Source organism: Drosophila arizonae, chromosome 4, assembly GCF_054131065.1.
Source record: "Drosophila arizonae isolate 15081-1271.41 chromosome 4, UAZ_ARI_1.0, whole genome shotgun sequence".
Classification (NCBI taxonomy): domain Eukaryota; kingdom Metazoa; phylum Arthropoda; class Insecta; order Diptera; family Drosophilidae; genus Drosophila; species Drosophila arizonae.
The window spans coordinates 21556382-21577137 of record NC_142924.1 but is presented as its reverse complement, the minus strand read 5'-3'; the positions used below and the strand labels follow the sequence as shown (position 1 = coordinate 21577137).

The following is a 20756-nucleotide window of genomic DNA, read 5'->3' as shown; positions in this document are numbered from 1 at the left end:
ATTTGTCGCAAATGATGATGATGCTGCTGCTGATAATAATGATGCTAATGATGATGGTTACAAATTATGATATATCAATCAACTGAAACTCTATAAGAACTTATCAGAGAAGGAAGAGAAATACAAACTCGTAGAATAATATTTTGTTTGTGTTGGTTATTTTATCTGAAAATGATTGGATAATATAGCATATGATTTTGATAAAGAATATATCAAACTTATGTTCAAAGATTAAAAAATATATACAGTAATCAGAGCTAAGAATATGTGTAACAGAGAATTTAAGAAAGGTTAGACCATCTCAAAGTCCTACAAACTAAAATACACTTAAACCAATTTTTAATTTTTTAAACATCTATAAATACATTATACAACTGGATTATCTAATTTTTATTAACTTAAATCTTGAGTATAAAAATAAAGAAGATCTAACATCGGGGAGTTTTGAAAGAGCACTCGCAATTTAAATCAAATATTATTATAGATATACAAAATATACTATGAAATTTCCCACATATATGTGTTAAAGAAAAATTGCTTTTAATTTGGAAAATAATGTGCAACATTTGCAAGCGAGTGAAGATGTCATCTATTTGAATGTAGTTTCGGCAACAATTTCATTTGCAGTCTCCTTCCACTTGCTGGCGCATTTCGTTGCACGGAAGGGCGTATGCAAATAGAATTGGTGTCAACAACAAAAACAACAACAACAACAATAGCACAAACAGACACTAAAGTGAAAAGCCGAAGAGGCAATGCAACAAGCAGAACCAAAAGGTAAATAGCTGCAACAAGTGGATGCCCATTTGGCATTGGCCTCCACATTGGCCGCAGACGCGACTGCGGCCTCGTGGATGGATGCCGATATGCTGCCAGCCATATAATGCAGCTCATCAGCAACAGACGGAGGCAAATGCAACATGTGCTCCACTCGTTCACATACACACACACGCACACACAGACACGGATAGAGAACGACCTGGCCATAAACAAATATGAGTAGCTGTGTAGTCTGTGCTGCCTTCTGCTGCTGCTGCTGCTGCTGCAAGAAGTGTGGGAAAATTTTCGGAATTTCTTTTGCCCCCTCGCGAAAGACAGGTTTTTTCGTTTTGGGCCGAAACTGTGAAGCTAGAGCTGCAGCTGAGGCTGGAGCTAGAGCTGGGGCGTGGCGGGACGAATCTTTCGCTAGTTCGGGTTAGGCATGCCAACTAGCGAAATTCTTTTTGATAATTTAATTTAAGAAATATTGTATATAGCCTTGCGAGTTGTCCGCACTCCGCACGCCAGACGACGACGATGACGACGACCCCTTGACCAGGCGGGGCACGCGCATGCGGCGCAACGAATTCCCGCCTGGTTTGTCTAGTCTTCGGCTCGGCTCTAGTTCATCTTCAGCGTCAGTGTGCCGAATTGAAGCTCGTCTCCAATGCGCCCGCCTAGCAACAACAGAGAAAGTAACTCTCTGAATCCTGGTTTTGACTCAGCTCGAATCTTAACCACAAGAGTTGAGAGAGTTGATATATTCATTTTCTTGTCTCTTTTTTTCAATTTTGTCATACATCAAAAACTTTAATTTTGATTTTCAATTTGATTACTTTTGCATAAATTGAAATGAGAGATAGAGAGCGGGAGTCAGGGTAAGAGAATGTGAACAATACGAAGAGAGTAAACTAAATTGAAAATAAAATTTCTAGATTATGAAGCTAAATAGAATTGATGAGAATTGCAAAGAAGGGATTAAGTGAATGTTATATTCAAAGTAAAAAGTACAATTAATACGAATTGGCGCAAACGTACATTACTTTAACATTTCGTTAACAGACTACTCTAAAAGTAGTAGTAGCAAAAGAAATTTTCCGATAATAATAAAATGTTCCATAGATCCCGAATCTAAGGGACTGATTTAAATATTTTTTATTATGTTCAAAATTTCCCAATTTTCTTTATGGACTTTCTCATGTCTATATTCATTTATATACTTATATAGAAACATATCGATATATATGTAATTATATAATACAAATATATACATACATATGTACATACCTAAATACCTACATAGCTCTATCCGTTAAAACTATATACCTGTATACATGTAATTATCTCAATACATATATATATCATCTATACCATCATCTATAATCTTATGTAAATAAACATCCTTAAATATCTCTATATACATACATATTTATCTATAAATTTATATACCTGCAGCTAAAACTATATCTCTACATACCGATATATACCTGTAAACGTAATAAGTCGAATTTTTTGTTCGATTCTGTGCACCTTTGGCTAAAAAACAATTCAGTTGAAGTCTGATATCAAGACCAGTTGCTCGCGGCTCCCAGTGGCCCCAAAGCGTTTTTTGTTTACCGCTCGACAAATTGCTGTGCTTTTGGCATCTGCGCCTCAGGTACAGGTATACCATATATGGTCCAGCGTAGACACTTTGCGTGTCTATAGACCTCTGTGTGTGTCTTTCTCTCTCGCTCTGTGTGTGTTCGTGTGTGTGTGTGTGTTTGCACTAAACAAATTGTTAAATTTATTGCTGGTCGTAAAGAATGGTCGCAGTTGCAGTCAGCGACACCGTCGAGTCGACAACAAATAAAACCGGAAACTTCTATTGTAATATACAGCCCAGCCCATGGGGCAGTAGAGAAAAAAGAAATATATACATATACATATATATTCATACATAATATACTGATAATATCAGAAAGCCTCACTCAACTTAACCATAAACGCCTCGATTTTGTTGTATTTGGCATTTAATTAATTGGAGAACGTGAACTATCGATAGCTTGTCAGGCTAAGCGACAGCTGGTTCTTATTGGCGCCGTTGTCAATCACTCAATCAATCCATCAATCAGCGAAGCATGCCTGGGATCTGCCTCTGCTGCTGCCTCTGCCTCAATACCATGTGGAGTGAAAAATTGCGACAGATCGAGCATTTCGAATATGCACCCCAGAATGTCGAGCGATTGTAATGCGAAGCTCATCGATTGCCTTGATTGAAGTAATTAATAACTGATTGATGACAGCGACAACAGCTTTCTAACTCTGTGCCAAAATAAACTCCATATTAGCTAAAATGCGAAAGCATTAATTATCAACTGAAATACCATTAAAATGGCTCTTTAAAAAATCTTTGCATTTATCGTTTCGAGTTAATTGTATTTCATGACTTACGCTCCAGCCATTGACACATTTCCCAAATATAGAGTTGCCCACTCGAAAATGTAACGAATTTCAGCTCAACCCTCATAAATACCTTTATCCAGATCTCAGGCAAGCATTGTGGAGCTCTTGATCAGGCATGCCTGCAATTACCAAGTTACCCAAACGTTCCTCTTGCCCTAGAGCCAACAGAGCTAGCAGAGCCAGCAGAGCCCCCAGAGCCCCGCCTGGAGCAGAGCAAATTAGGAAGCTAGGCTAATGAAGAATTTACATTGTTTGCCAAAACGAATTATTATTAAGCGGGCAGGCAGCCCCACTCCACTGCGCTCCACTGCTCTCCACTGGGCTGAGGATGCGCAGATCTGCGGTCAAACAAAACAACGACCAATTATATCGCCGAGCTTTGATCTCTAGCCGGAGACCGACAGAGTCTCAGACTCCAAGGACTGCCAATGCCACTGGCACTAGCCCAGTTGGCCTGGTCTATTAAGCATACCGAAAGAAAGTTGCAAATGCAGCCACGGAAATGTGAAGCAATTGTTTTGGCATTTCGACTGCACTTTGTTCTAAAGCCGCTGCAACGGGCAACGGGCGGCGGGCGACGGGCAACGCGCGGCTCCAACCAATTCCCACTGAGAGCGCAACTCTGGTTTCTCTACCCCCAAAGTGAATTGACCTCGCAATTTGTAACGAAGATTACGCACTTCGTATAAATCAAATGGAGCGTGTGCTACGCCAAGCTCAAGCTGAACCAGATATCACCCCGGAATCCCCAAATTCAATTAATGTCAGTCGTAAAAACGCGAGCCAAATGCTCGAGATTTATTGGGTAAACCAATTTTGTTTCTTTTTCTTTTCGGTGCACAAAACGAAATCCACTTAAAAATATTATATATACATATATATTTTTTTAATTTTGGCCAAGCCCCAAAGTTTTTGACTCGTACGCGCAACTTACACCCAAAAAGCAAGTTGAAGGCGCTCCAATTTGTCACTCGTTTTATTCATTTACTTTTTATTTATTTTTTACTTTTTTAGGCCTGCAAATGCCGGGCAAATGCAAAAAGGTGTTATTTACCCTAACTAAAGTGGAGTCCTATGATTTTCTAAGTCACTTTCGTAAAGCTTTTGAGTTTCATTAAAATTTGTTTTCTTGTAAAAATTTTAAAGTATAAAGTGTTTCTTCTCTATGTTTTAAAATATTTTTAAAAAATTAAGGATTCAAAATAAAACTTGAAATCTTTACAACTCAAGTAAAAATGTATCTAAGTATTGTATTTTAAATAAATATAATTTTAATTTTCAATTCATTTCAATTAAAAGTGAATCAAAATATTGTATTTGATATAAATATAATTTGTGCATTTAATAAGCCTTAGTTCAAAGTCTGAGTTCTTAAAAATCAGATTCCATTATATATGTATATAATAATATACTTTTATTTTGTATTTTTTATTTTACATTAACTGACAAAAAGTCGTATGCCAATACTACTTGCAGATGAAAATAAAATGATTTTTATATTTTTCTACTATATTATTAAAACTATTTCTGCATAATAGGCTATTTGTAGGGTATTTCATATTCATATGGGTTGGGTTGGTTGCGGCACGCGTTATCTCTTTAGAGGAGCGTCTGAAACGAAATGGGGCCCAAACCAGATCGCACAATTGTTATTAGGCTCTTTTGAGGAAATGCCGACATGGAGCTGCGAGGAGCGAAACTGAAGCACGCGCGCTCTTAACAAATTGGGCTACGAATTTATACGACTGGAGGGACTGGAGAAATGTGCGCTCTGTGATGACATCACTGGCCAGGTATGTGCCCCAAAAGGCGCGGCCGTTGCCGTCGCAGATGCGTTGCTGCATGACGCTGACGCTGACGCAGACGCAGATGCGACCTGTGGCAAATGCGAAAAAGACTCGTCGGTCGCTGGCCGATTGCTGGGCTGTTGACACTCGTTCATCATGTGGCAAGCGGTTCCATGGCAGGACACGAAACTAGTTTCCTTTTGGTGAGCTGAACGAATCTGAGTGCAGGAATGCCTAGGCCTAGTTCAATGTCAGCGCTGCTAAGTTATGCAAATTTCGGGCTCTTCAGTGTTTGATTTATGTGTGCCAGGGCTTGGGCTTGGGAGCGGCCTGCCTGTGCATAAAACTGAGGCAAATGAAATTAGCGTCCCAGACCGGCAAGCGGCATGTCCTGCCGGCGGCATATCCTGGCGCGTCGACACCTTTATGAAGTGTCAAAGTCAAGAGCCAAGTTCATTAATTTGACATGAGCCGTGCTCTTGAAACTGGAAATGAACTGTTTACATACATAATTGTTGCATAATAAGTCCATTAATCAAACTATGAATGAATTAGGCCAAGGGCCCAGGGTTAAGGGGTAGCACGCTCGACTGTAGCTTGCTAATGGTTCAAGATGATGTTTTGATGCATTTCCGTTTGAAATACTTTTTTTTAGATTTGAGAACAGCATCTGGCATCGTTTGTTCTCATTTGTATTTTGCGTACAAAAAAATAGAGAGTGGATGAGAATTTTAAATTCTCTTTAGCACGATCTTCAGTGGCGGAGCACTGAAATAACTTTGAGTTGCATATCTCATTGCTTTACAATAACGAACATATAGAAGGGCTAAAGAATCGAATAATATATAAATAGAATAAGTAGAAAAATGTTTAAAGTAGTAGGAGTAACATTAAGAAAGGTAATAATAGCAGTAACATGTACAATTCAATTTTGTATAATAGTAGTAGAAGTGGCAATTTGTAAAATAGTGGCAATTTGTAAAATAATAGTAGTCGTAATATGTGTAGACTGCTGCAGTAATGACAGCAATAGAATAGTAGGAGTACAAGTAATAATTTTTAAGGTATGCATAGGAATAACAGTAAGTAGTAGTAGTAGAGGTGGTATTACTCGTATATATAAAATAGTATCAATTGTATAAGAATAGTTAAGTAGAATTGCAGCAAGAAATATTTAATAGAAGTCAGCAGCAGCTACTAGAGTTGCATTCTAAAAAGAGCAAATTATTTGTTAAGCTTTGAATTAATTTAAGAAAAAATAGCTTTTGAAGTGATAAATCATAATTCTTTTTTTTTTTTTTTTATTCAGAGAATAACCAAAAATTATTTCGTAAAAGCAACTGAGAAAGATGGGAATTCAATGGCTTAAATGCAGTATGAAAAATATTTCTACCAAATAATACTGCTGCTCTCTTTTAATATATTTACTTTCAGCAGTTAACCATAGATTGACTAACTAGGTCAGCAAGCTGTGAAAATAATTTGAATATTATCATTAGCATATACCGCAAGATTACAAAACATCATTCGACGCTGGCATTCAAGAGGATATTATCGCCGCACACCCAGCGAACCTGAAGCGAACATTCTTTGCTATTTTCCGATTTGTTATTCCACACATATTGTCATAAGCTGAGCTATAAAATAAAATTAGAAATGATGTGATCTAGCAGCTGCTATTGATTTATTACAATTGTTCCCCTATTGTCCAGAGAGCGTATATTAAGTAAACTAAACACAATTGACGCCATCAATTAATATAAATATTTAACTTATGGAAGATGAGTAGAATGCTGTAATTTAATAAGTATAAAATTAAATATTGTATTTATATTATATATTTAGTTAAATAAAATATATATGTAAATCATATGCTAATGAACAGCGCTTATATTTAGCTAAACACCGGCAATGCATTAGCGATTCAGAAGGGCAAACGTAGAACTTGGAGTAGAATTTGAGGTGCGAGTGAGTTGAGTATGATTTGTGGAAGATGAGCATTATGCTAAGATGTATTTCATATCAAGGTTTTTAATTAATCAATATACATATATGAAACACTTTTATATATATGTACATATATCTAAGCCACTCACAGTATTAAAATTAAAAGTGCAAAGATTGCAAAATATGGTGTGCTCTATGTAGCTGCTCATCATCAGTGGCTGGCTTTATCCCTCTGTCTGCGTCTCTGCCCCACCCTCTAGACTCGCTAAAAACATTTCCTAGTGTGCGTCAATCGAGCGCTTCTCCTGGTAGCACGAGTACATCCAATATCAAGTGTGTATCATGTGTAATAGGTGGTCGTCTTCGTCGTCAATTCTGTTGTTGTTGCTGCTGCTACCGGCAACAGTGACAGCAGCAACAGCAACAGCAGCAACAGCAACAGCAACAGCAGCAGCACAGACAGTAGACAGTAGACAGTAGACAGTGGCTAAAATATGTTCCGTGTCTGATAGTCTATCTCTATTGCACTCAGTGCGCCCACTCAGTGCGTCTATCCTGCTCTAGCCGCCCATTGCGAGCAGCGGGCAATGCAATTGTAAAATTGAATTATTCATGGCGATTGTACGACAATCAATTGAAATTGAAATAAAATGCTGCTGTCGCAGTTGCTGCTGCTTCAGCTACTGTTGCTGTTGTTGTTGTGGCTTTTTTTTTTTGTTTTTGCTACCGCCTTTGACATGTGCGCACAGCTATTTTTCAACTTTTGTTGTTTTTGTTATCTGAAACTTGGCTTGGCTTGCGCTCAGCTGAAATTGTGATTTAAAGTATCTGTATCTGGATCGATTTGGCATCGATCGAATGTCGCAATGTCGCAATGTCACCATGCAGCCAATGCAACCCAATGCAGCAGCATGTCGCATTAGCCTCCAATTCGATGCAGCCTCTGGTCTGCTCCGCTCTGGTCCGCTCTGGCACTTGGCATGCAGGCCGCATGCAGAAGCAGATTTGTCGCCTATTTCTGCTGGCCATGACTCTTTTTGGCCAACGACAATTTGTATTTGGCAATGTTGCATGTTTAAGTCTTTCAACATCCTCATCAGCGGAATTCGCAGTGGATTTTCTTCGATTTGGCCTTGCAGTCGTTTCAAATATCTATCTATCTATCGATTTGCATACTTTGACTTTGATTTTCGTATACTTCATGCCTTATAGCTGTAGATATTTATATTTCCTTTTTCTCTTTCCCAGCTCGAGCATCATCTGGCTAAATTAATCTCTCTCCTGGTCTAGTCAACAATAATTTGAAGTAGATTGCGCTCTAATAAATATGAGCAGACATCAAAGCTAATGCTCCAACTCATCACCATGAGCACGCGAGTGAGCCCGTCTGCAGGTACGCCGGCTCGGCTTATGGCCATGTCGTTCCATAAAAACCCACTGCCACTGATGCTGCAGCCAACCCGATGTGGGCTGGGACGGGCTGGCAGGGGCTGACTAGCGCGTAAACTTAATTAAAATTAAAACGCTGCCAGATGCAACAGATTTGCCTACCGAGAAGAAATGACGAAGACGGAGATGGAGATGGAGACGACGATGACGATGACGATGACGACTTTGAATGCGTTTGCAGAGATTATGAAGAGGACAGCGATGCTGACAGCCAAGTCAGAGAAAAACTAACCGAAGCAGCCACAATGTACACGTCCAGTTCATGGCTAAATGCTGCTCGTGCTGTGATAAATTACACGTCGTTTTAGAGTGTTGCGCTTCCTTGTTACTCCGTCAACTGGTGTTGACGCACCGGCCCCAGCGGGGGCCGGGTGGCAGGCATTAAATGGATATCGGCCCGGCCATGCAACTGCAAGTGGTATTATTAAAATGAAATCATCATCATCATGAAGTGACACAAGTGAGTCTCCTGTTGGACCCAGCTCCAGCTCCGACTTTAGCGCATGCCTGAGCTCTTGCCCTAGGATCAGCCCGCGCTTGCAATCTGGCTTATGACAAGAGAATTCAATTAGATATAGAAAAATACGTTAAAGGCGCTGCTCGAATTGTTTCTGGCCGTGATATGAACTAATGACAATCGGCTTCGACTTGGCCAGCAACAGCTGTCAACTATTAAGTTGAGTTCCGATGATTTGAAAGGGGAAGGATGTCACTTTTTTATTTCGATCTACAAAGAAATGAAAATTATCGAGATTTATCATGAACGAAGAGGATAGAGTTATTTATCGAGATTTATCGCGATTTTCGATTTAGCAAGATTCGACTGTATTAAAAAAAAAAAAAACTCTTGACTTTTGTGCACCTCAAACTCTTAACAAATAAAATGTATTTACTAGATTGTTTGCTCTCATCTAGAATATCCCCTTTGGGCTAAGGGTCACTTGTCGAATGTGTTGAACATATATTCGTAGTGTGTACTTCAAATTCACAACTTTATTTAGTGCCATTAAATGAAAGACTTAAGCGACAAACTCGTTTTCACCATTTTGTAAACAAGCTACTAATTTCGTTGGAAAATGTTGTTCGGTCTCTCTGCGCTTTTATTTACACAGCTCGGCGGGCATTAAGTGCCCACCTCTTTGCCACATTAGTCCAATACGAATACAAATGGATGCGCATTTACAATAAAAACACTCGGATACACACACACACACGCATGCACACGCTGAGAGAGGCACACACACACAAACAGCAACAGCAGCAACAGTGGCGCATGCAATCGCGCGATAATAACTGTACTGTGTGTAAAGTCAAACGCAACAACAAAAGCAATTCGTATGAAAAAAATCAACAGCCAACCACATCGAGAAATTCAATGAAAACAAACGAACGCTGGCGGATCGTGCCGCTGCCAACAGCCAACCACAATTCAGCATGAAGAGCGCAAAGAGCAGAGCACACAAAGAGCAGCAGCCGCAGCCGCTGCCGCAGCAGCAGCAGCAGCTAAACCAACAACAACAACATGAACGCGGCTCTTAACAGTTCACAGCACTTAACATTAACAGAAGCAGCTGCTGCTGCCGCTTGCAAACAGGAAATTTGCGCTTGCGCTCTGTAAAGCAAGTAACTGATTTTTCAGTGCTTCAGCATGCTAAAAGTCAGCTGTATGAGAGTATTTCTTAATATATAGTATTCAATTTTTGATTGAACTCAGTTGTGTGTGCAAATGTAAGGTGATTTTTTACAAATTAAATTTTGTTTTTTTTTTTTTTTTAATATGTAATTCTTGATTGAAGTTTCCAATTTACTTTCATAAATATGGGCTAAGATTTTCATATACTTCAGCTTTTTATAGCCTATATCATGTATTTTATCATATGAATAATCAGTGACTTTATTCTAGTTTTATTTTAATAAAAAATTGACTTAGAAATTACAATTTTAGCTTAATTTGAAGTGTTGATTCCTCTAAACTTAATAAAATAAAAATTGTACATTTTAAAAATTATTATTATAAATTTTATATAAAATTATAACATATTAACTTTTTTCTGAAAAATCAAAATCAGTAAAGTTACTTCAGTTTTGAATATTCTAGCTTATATTACTTTTTAAAAGAATATGTATTAAGCGATTATAGTTATATTAAAAAAATTAAATAAATAAAATGGTATGACTATTTATTAAACTTAAGATAAATTATTTAAATGTTATATTATAGAATATTTTTATATCAATATTTATTTTAAATTTGAGCCAAATAATTAATTTAATAAGTGCATTAAATTTTGATCATTTTAGTATTAAAATATTTTTATTCGTTGAGTAAAATTTTAATATTATAAACTGCAGTCGATAAATTTATATAGAATATTCAGAAATGATGTATTTATTTATTTATTATAAATAATTTATATATAATTAATAATATTTATTTATTTATTTATTTTATTTACTTATTTTTTTTTTTTTTGATATATCATCTATTTCCAGCAAATCACATATACGATATCGTATTGCCTTTAAATGTCCGACTGGGCTGTTAAACAAAATCTTGCTTACTCACACACGCACACACATATACGTAATACAGTGAAGACGCGTGCGCGCGCGACTTCAAATGCTGCTGCTGCTGCTGCTGCTGCTGCTGGCTGATGATCTTTGAGGCCAGGGCCAGTCGGTCGGCTGGTTGGAGCTCAGAACGATGATGACGGTTTAGTCTCGGATGGGCGCTACGCTGCAAAGCATCGCAAGGCTGCAGAATACCGCTAACTGAAACAGTTGTACGTGAGGATACACGCGCTCTTCGGTAACGGTACGCGCACGTGACTCACGAATCACGACGCACGACTTGCGACCTACCAAGTCTTGTAAAAAGCCGTCGCCAAAATAAAACAACTGCAAAAGTGTTACACATAATGCAATCGTATAAATAATATTCGCAGAAATAATTGTGAAATATATATGCATATAGAAAAAGTGTGATTTGTGTAAAAGTTAATATCTCTGTTAGCTATAAAATAAAAATCAATTATATAATTCTTAGTATTTAAAAAAATATACAAAAATAAAAGCGAAAACTAGAGCTGAGCAAAATTTAAAATTAACGAATTTATGCAGTTTACTGCATAAGAAAATTGTGAAAAGGTGAGTGAATGAAATCAAATTGAAAATAGTTAATATCATTCATAATAAATATGTTCATAAATATGTTAAATTGTAGTATACTATATGCATATATACTATACGTTCATCATGATTGTGCTCATCATTCTAGAATCAACTGTTTATTATAGTCATTGACATTTAATTGATTTATGGCTAGTTAGTCATAGTTGTTATTAAAATCAGATAAGACTGTTTACATAATACATCATTTATAAATATTAATACATATGCTAATGCATTGCTATATGGAGGCATATGAGGACTGTATTGGAATATCAATTGGAATAGTTCCGATGCTATCTGAAGGATATCGAAGGCAACCAGTTTGCATAGCGGCGAGACTCTGGTCGTGTCATGCTCAAAGGATTAGCTAAGCGACTACATTCAGGAAGCGCAACTGAGAAACAAAAGACACTCATTGACATGCTCATTAATTATGTTATTGCCTTTTGTGCGATAAGTGTCAAGAAATTATTACAAAAGGGCGACGAGAGAAGACACAAAAAAGAAAAGAAAAAAACTTGAAGATTTTCAAACATTTAATTGTCTGACTGCTGCTGGCAATCAAGCAGAAAAGGGCTAAGGAAGCTGTTCGGCAGAGCCCCGAGTAGGCAAGGCTGACAAAGAGAGAGAGAGAGATAGAGAAAGAGCTGAGGGACGGACTGGCTGGCAGTCAGGAAGCGAACAATTCAAACTAGAGCGTGTGACTCTGTTGAATGGATTTGCATATTGCGACGTCTTTTGGCAGAGGCTAATAATAAAGCATATTATGGGCAATTGTTTATTGTACGCGCACCCTCTCTCTCTCTCACTCTCACACTCGCTCCCTCTCTCGCTCACTCTGTGTCACCGATATTTGAGTTGATCTCGAGCTGGAATTCGTCCGCTGTGCTCCTGTTTGCCTGTTTTGCCTCACCTCGCCTTGTTCTATTTTGTATCTGCTGCAAAATATTTTTCAACAATCGTGGTTTGCTTGTTTGAACACCTCCTTTTTTTTTGGGTCTCGTTCGAAAGGCTCTCGCTCCTGCTGCTGCTGCTGCTCTTGTTCAGCGGGATAAATGCCTTTTATCTGATTTGCAGTGTACAACATTTTGTTTGCTTTAAAGGACACATTTCTGTTTATTATTCTTTGCCATGCTTATTGCTGAAAATCCTTCGCCGTTCGCCTCTGTCAACGGCTACTTGATGAGCTTGTCCAATGTACCTATATATGCACAACTGATCTTGTTCTCATTGTTGCCAAATGATTGAGATTCGGTTTGCTTCTGTTCTCAGCGATCAGCAAACAAAAATTCCGAAAAAAAAACCAAAGAAAAAACTTACAGACAGAAAACTCGTATTCGAAGGTACTCGACTCGTTGACTGCAATCGACAGCTAAAGTTGCCAAAGTTGGTAATTTTCCAGCACACTGATTAAAGTTTACTTTTTGCTACAAATAATATAAAATTTAAGATTTAACTATAACCTCTCTCTGTTTACTTTGGGCAGATGACAAATGTTGAGAATAGGTTATATCAATCTATATATTACTATAAATAAGTTGGATATTTGTTAATTGTTTTTTAATAAGTGATTTCAAACTTTATTCAAATCAAATTTAAAATCCAGCGGAAAGTAAATAAATACTGTCAGATTTATTGAAATGAGATTTCAAATTCTCTGACCCTCTAAATAAATAATAAAAATAATAAATTAATACTAAAATAATCAAAAAAATAATACAAAAAATAAATTAATTCTAAAAATTATAATAAAAGTATATGAAAAATAATAAATAAAGATTAGGAATATGTAACGGCTTTTTCTTCTGCTGCTATTTGAAAATCCAAGACAAAGTTAAATTGCAAAATCGTATTTAAGCTTTATAAAATTTAATTTACTTAGCAATAAATTTTGTCAAGTTGAATTCTCTAAACAAAAATATATAATATATATAAATTCATAAAAAAATTTATTTAAATAAAAATAGGCACAAACCAAAAATAGTTAATAAATCAATATCAAAGTTTGTTTAACCCATACAACATACAAAGCTCGAGCTAATATGAGGACTGATATGCCACAATTCACAGACCAAGTTAACATAACTTTATATGTAAATCTTTAAAATATCTCGATAATTTTAAGTTAATATATAATTTGAAGCATCAGTTAGCAGAGCGAAAGAGAGCTGTGACCCAATGCCAAGTGCCAGAGTGCGGAACTGCCAAGCATTAAGCATAAGCACTTCACGTTTGCACTGTTGTTGCTGGGTTACCATCCCATACCCATACCCATACCCATACATATACCCATACCCTTCTGTCCATTCCCATTCCCATTGCCATTCGCATTCGGATTTCCATTCCCGTTGCGGGTAAGTTCGTTATTGTGTCCATATCTTGACACCGTTTGGCTGGGCAGGAGGGCGCATCGCGCTTGGCAGTTGCGGCCAGCGCTCAGCAGGTGGTGGCCCGGCGTGATGCTGCTCCTGTGATAATGGCGAACACGCCAGACCGCCACTTTGCATATAAACGCGCGCTAATGGACACCAAAGGTGACAGCGAGCGCTGCTAAATTGGCAAACATTAAATTTGCACCTTCACAGAAAACCGTGACAATTTTAGGCACAGCGGTGCGCTTTTCCAGAAAACCTATATATACACACATATTTATATATATATAAATACAAAAATAAATAAAAAGAAAACTGAATTGCGATCGGCCAAAGCGATGGCACTGCCAATACCCACGGCAAAAACTCAACAAAGCGCCAAAGGAAAAGCCGCAGCAGACGACCCAAAAACTCAAGTACCTTGTGCTTGGATCTTGATGCCCATCGCAGCTAAACGTTTATGTAAAGCGCTTCCCTTTAAACATAAGCAAATCCTACAGAGATATTCCATAGATCTGCCTTACGTAAATTTTGGAGTGAACTTAATACAAATAATTGATCTATTATTTTATATATCATGTTTCAAAATAATATACGACTTTTTTATACTCATTGAAATGAGTATTTTGGTTTTGTTTAACTTAATATTGTTATTAATATAAATATATTATTTAAAGAATTTAATATCTATAAAAAATGGAAAACATAAATAAAATATTTGATAATTAATTTTACCCAATTAATTAATATAATTGACTAAAAAAAAAACACTAAACATAACACTAAAAAAATAAATCAAATAAATAAATAAATAAATAAATAAATAATTAACTTTAGCCAATGAAATAATATAATTGATTAAAAAAGAATACCAAAGACAATAAAACAATAATTTAATAATTTATTTAATTTGAAATTTTATATAATATAAATATATTATATCTTTTTTATTACTATGAGTTACTAAATAACCATTTAATAACTATTTTTAGATGTATGTTGAATTCAATTTCATTTCTAATCTTAAATAATTTAATAAAATGTTTTTGTTAAGGTAATTTTATGTCTTGTAAAAAATAAAGTAATTGCAAAATTATTTATCCAATAGAATTATTTCTGGCTTAATTTAAGAGAATACTTTAGCGTCACACTAACTGTTTCAGATATGCTTTTCCAAAGGTGTTATCAAAACAGCCTACGCCCCTCTCATTCTCTCTTAACGTAACTTATATTTTTCTCTATATGGTACATTCAGGGATATCTATATTAACCCTATTAGGTCTCTCTTTCGCTTCAAATTCTCATGCAATCAAATCTCTAAATCTTAACACTCTCTGTTGATCGATCTTGAGCATATTTACAAATAAGATTATGTATGAAATACATGCTTTATAATATTAATTGATCTCAATATTCTTGACTATAAATAATCATAAGTTCTGAAAACGGATTTGCATTTTATTACCAAATCGGTATTGAACTGATAGAACCTTCGAGACCAGAAAGAGCATAGCTAATCAATTCCTTTATTTTATTTTATTTTGCCAAGTAAAGTTTCATTCCCTTAAAGTAAAAACTATTTCAAAATTTCCAAAAATTTCCACTTTGATCAAATAATTGACGCAAAATGTTTGCGCATGCATTTTCCCAGTTGTTGTTGTTTTTATTGGACTCTTTTTGCTTCTTTTTCTTGACCTTAGCTTTATGAGCATAGAAAACAAGTAACTACGTACATTATATGTGTGAACACGACCCATCCTCATGCGGAGGGAAGTGCGACCAGGCCGGGAATCGAGTTGTCGTTACCCTGTCTCGGACGTCTCGGACGGCGGTGCCAGCCCAAACCGGTCGTCGCATACCTCAATTTCTAACCACGACCTGTGCCAAAAGCTCAAAATACAAAATTCAACACACAAAAAAAAAAAAAGGCGAAGTAAAGAGAAACGCAGTGGGTCATCGGTTATGCTGCTGCCGCTGATGCTGCTGCTTCTTCTTCTGGTTATTATTATTTTGTTGCTGTCAAGTATTTTCACTGTTGCAGTTGCCTCGTGTGTGAGCGAAGTCTCTTCTGTAAGCCGGACAAGCTGGGCACCAATAAACCGAAAGGGTTTTACAAGATTTTAACTATTATTATCTAGATTGATAATTCAATACGAATTTTAAAGAAAAATTATATATGATTCATTTTTAATTTTAATCACCTAAAAGTTATTTACGAATTATTCGTATTATTTTTAATTATTTTTTCCGATTATAAATCATTATATTCTTTAGTAGACTCATACAAAATAGCATAACTATTGTAAAAAAAAAAAAAAAAAAAAAAAAAAAAAAAAAAAAGAGTATAAAGAATATAACAAATATTAAACTAATAAAAAAAAAATTAAAAAATTAAAAAAAAAACATTACAACATTACACTAACTATTACATTACATTAACTATTGTCAAAAAAAGACATTAAAGAATATAAAAAAAAAAAAGCAAAACAAAATAGAAATAGAAAATACATTTCAATTTTTTTTTTTTTTCAATTTTCAGTGTAGCAGCTTTCAGCATTTAATTTGAATAATCATTCTTAATATCAATAAATATTTTTAATACATTTTTTGAAACAAACATTTAACATTTATAAAACGATGAGAAGTTTGCTCATAAGCCCACTATAAGAATTGTAAAAAAAATCATATGCTGCCATATATCTAATCAGTTACTATTTATGCTTATACTAAACTTAGTTCAGTGCATTAGTCCTCACCTCAAAAATAAAATCAATTATCCATTGCAGATGAACCAGCTGTGCAAAGTCTGCGGCGAACCAGCGGCTGGTTTTCATTTTGGAGCATTCACATGCGAGGGCTGCAAGGTAAATAACATATAAATATAAAAAAAATATATATATAATGATTTTACTATAACATATACTTAAATACATATTTACTATTATATATTTATATCAACAATTGTGGGAAGCAAATAATAACAATAAAAATCAAATCTTACGGCGTGCTTACAAAATGTGCGAAAATTATCTCAAAATTTAGCTTTCCACTTCTGCAACACATTAAAATAAATAAAGAAGAAATATTATTGCTATAATTAAAATTCAATTCGGTAGATTAATTGATTTTTAATTGACTTTAAGTAGATGCGAGGACGTGCACAATGGCCTGAACCTTCAAATGCCATGGGAAAATATCTGCAAATTTAGAGCAGCAGCTGATGGGTCGACTATATGTACATATACACCACCAAAGAGAGTGAGAGAGAGAGACACATGGAGAGAGGGAGAGGCAGAGCTCAAGGCGAGCACAATTGTAAACTGCAGTCAATCAAATAAAAATTACATGCATATTAGATGACTCAGCGAATGGGCAATGGCAAGAGCCAAGCATCAAAGTTAACTTATTCGCTGAACATGGCGCTCAATGAACTTCAACATCGATGCGAACAACTTTGGCCCAGCAGCACTCGAATGAGTTGGCTAAAATAGAACAGCAACAACAATAACAACAACAGCTAACGAACAACAATAACAAAACAAAAGCACTCACATACATTAAATAGTGCATGAAACTCTTTCGCTTAATCACCATGAATGGAGCTGCTGCAGGAGACGGCAACAGGGGCAGAGGCAGGGGCAGGGGCAATAGCAGGGGCAAAGACTGGGGCTAACACACACTGTTGGCAGTTTATTAACGCACATTTTGTAATTGAAGCGCTGAGTTGATCGAAATTATGCCACTTGCCGAATGCTAATCACAGGTGCAAAAGGTATCAACAATAATTGATTTTGAATGCCGGAGGAGCTCAGAGAGCTTCAGCATGCATAGAGCCAGCAAAAGGTAGATTTCTCTCGAACACAAACTGAAGAATGTAAGAATAGACTCAACTGCAAATAAATGAGGCTTTTATGTTTTATAATTTCAATATATAAAAAAATTATTAGATATTTTGAAAAAATATAAAATTTCTACATTAAAATAAACAAGAAAGCTAAACCAGAAAATCAGGCTTGGCTTGAAACAATAAAATATTTAATTTCATTTCAATAAAATCATTCTGAACAAGGCTTAGTATCCAATTAAAGGATGAAGAGACATCCACAATCTTTTTAATGATCAAATTTTTTTTTTTTTTAATTTGTAATCTCTCGGGCTGTAAATTTAACTGAATTTATTTCAAAATTAACTATACTTTAATGATTTTTATGGCTTGAAATAAGATCTGAACGCAGAGCTTAAGTTGATAATAAGGCTTCAAACTATAAAATGGTCTGAATCAAAGATACAGCAGAGATTTATTTAAATACATGTTACAAATTTTAAGATACAGGGAGGCGTACTGACAGACGAAGATCCTTCTATTTATTATTGGACTGCAAAAAAAAAAAAAAAACTAAAGACAGACAGAAACGACACATTTAAATTCATATAGAATTTAGCCGGGACCGCAAATAAGAGTTATGCATTTAAAAAACTTGAGGGTCAAAAGAACTCCCAAGAAGAGAGAGGAAATCACACATAAGGATTTCTGTTATGGCGAATTCAAAAAAAGGATAAACTTTTATTTGTAATTTTTTATTAACAAATTATATTTAATTATTAAGGTTGATGTTTTTGATAAAAATCAAAAATAATTATTACAGAACAATTTTTATATAAAAATCAAATCATAACTCTTTTTATCAAAAAAATCAAGCTTAATAATTAAATATATTTTTTTTTAATTTATCAAAAAATAATAATTATTTTTTAATTTTTTGCTATAAAAATTATAATCGTTACGGTCCCTGGAATTTAGCGTAAATAAATTTATAAATTCAGCTTGGAGATATACCAGAAACATTGAACTAATAGACCATTAATAAAAAAATAAATAAAATTACTTCAAACATTCATAGAATTGAATGGAATATAATTTTGTATTGAATAGTTATACCTATATTATATTTGCATATTTTTTGGATATGCAAATCAATATAATTTAAAAAAACAGAATTTTTCGTCGAGTAGCTATTTATAAAAACATATATGTTAGATCCTTAGATCAAGTAAGAAATTCATAAGGAAATTAAGCGCTTCACTACAAAGTTTTTGAAGAACTCTCATCTAAATAGTTTATAAACTTTCACTACGAAATAATTCACAAGCATAAATTCATAAATTGTTACTCCAAATCTTTGCATCGTTGCAGTCGTTTTTTGGCCGCACCTACAACAACATCGCAGCGATCGCCGGCTGCAAGCACAACGGGGACTGTGTCATCAACAAGAAGAATCGCACGGCTTGCAAGGCCTGCCGGCTGCGCAAGTGCCTGCTGGTGGGCATGTCGAAGAGCGGTTCCCGTTATGGCCGCCGCTCCAATTGGTTCAAGATACACTGCCTGCTGCAGGAGCAGCAGGGCAGCGGCGCGGCCATGGGCGCAGCCAGCGTGAGCAACGCGAATCTGAATCAGCTGGCGCGACTGCAGCAGGCGAGCAACCAGGCGCGACAAACCTACCAGGACAAAACGAATCCCTGCATCAAGTCGGCCACGGCAGCCACCTCGCCCACCATCGCACTGCAGACGGCGGCGGCAGCAGCGGCGGCAGCGGCAGCGGTATCTACTGCCTCGACGCCTGCGCCCAGTTTGCCTGGATTTCTGCAAGCAGCCAAGTATCTGAACGAGCAGCAGCAGCAACAGCAGCAGCAGCAGCAGCATCGCCAGCTGAAGCTCGAGTCCCGCCTCAGCAATACGCCCAGCGATTCGGGCGCCTCCTCGGCCGGAGATCCCACGGACGACGGCACCAGCGTGCTGAGCGCCACGACGAACAGCATTAGGAAGGCGGTGCGACAAAGCAGCTCCGCATATGCGGGCAGCTCCGAGGTGGACATTGCGGAGCAGCAGCAGCGACGCCACAAGGAGCTGCTGGATATCTTTCGCAGCCACTCGGAGCCGCTGTACAGCTCCTTTACGCCGTTCACCCTGCCGCCAGCTTTGATGGCCAGCAGTTTGCCGCCGTTGCCCATCTTCAAGGAGCAATTCAAATCGGAGCTGCTATTTCCGTTCCCGACGAGCAGTCCGGCGGAGGAGGAGGAGCCCATGGATTTATCGCTTCGCTCACGAACGGATGCTGCAAGTCCGACGGCAAACAGCTCCAATAGCCCACTCAGTGAATCAGCCAACCTGCCCTCGGACTCGCCCGCCACCTTTGTACGCAAGCCCACGCCCCTCGACCTGACCCTGGTCCGCTCGCAAACGCTAACGGGATAGGGCCACGGCAGGAAGCCATCCCACTTGGGTATTAGCAAACGATTCGATATTGGTGCCAGTGAAAGTATGTACAAATAAATTGTTTTTAGCTCAATTACAGCATTTAAGCGATTCGAAATACTCTCGTATACACACACACACACACTCTAATATACGCATATACAAACATATATATAAATATTAAAATAATGTTTAGCCAAATTTATAATCGACTGTCATTTATCTGTGTGTTTTTATTTAATTTATGTTTAGCACGTGTATTATACATAAGTCATTTATAATTTGCATGTTGTTTTTCCCTTCTGTTTGTTTTCTTAATTTTAAATAATTTATTTCGTAGACACATAAGCTAAGCGAACCCAATGTAAAATGCAGCAAACAAATAATAAAAACGAAAACAATTTTGAAGAATTTTATATGCCTAACAGAATCTCCAAAAGTGATCCGTAAATATTTAAAATCTTTCAATTCAGTCGAAAGTTTCGACGTCAACTGGAATGCTTTTTCTTGGTCAGGCCTGGGCCGAGCTGCCTCCATCGAATTGACACATGAGCAGACTTAACATGACCATCT

The 20756-nt window shown here is 36.6% G+C and overlaps 1 protein-coding gene across 1 annotated transcript; it reads left to right on the top strand.

Annotated features, from left to right (window-relative positions):
• The first annotated feature begins 11052 nt into the window (after positions 1-11052).
• On the top strand, positions 11053-20599 carry eg (eagle). Its single transcript, XM_089467247.1, has 3 exons — positions 11053-11534; positions 16717-16794; positions 19125-20599. The coding sequence occupies exons 2-3, from the start codon at positions 16717-16719 to the stop codon at positions 20181-20183; spliced, it is 1137 nt and encodes a 378-aa protein (XP_089323373.1). The 5' UTR covers positions 11053-11534; the 3' UTR covers positions 20184-20599.
• The last annotated feature ends 157 nt before the right edge of the window (positions 20600-20756 follow it).

Coding starts and splice junctions, on each gene's coding strand:
- eg (XM_089467247.1), top strand. CDS start 16,717: ATGAACCAGCTGTGCAAAGTCTGCGGCGAACCAGCGGCTGGTTTTCAT. Junction 16,795..19,124: donor TCACATGCGAGGGCTGCAAG/GTAAATAACATA, acceptor GCATCGTTGCAG/TCGTTTTTTGGCCGCACCTA.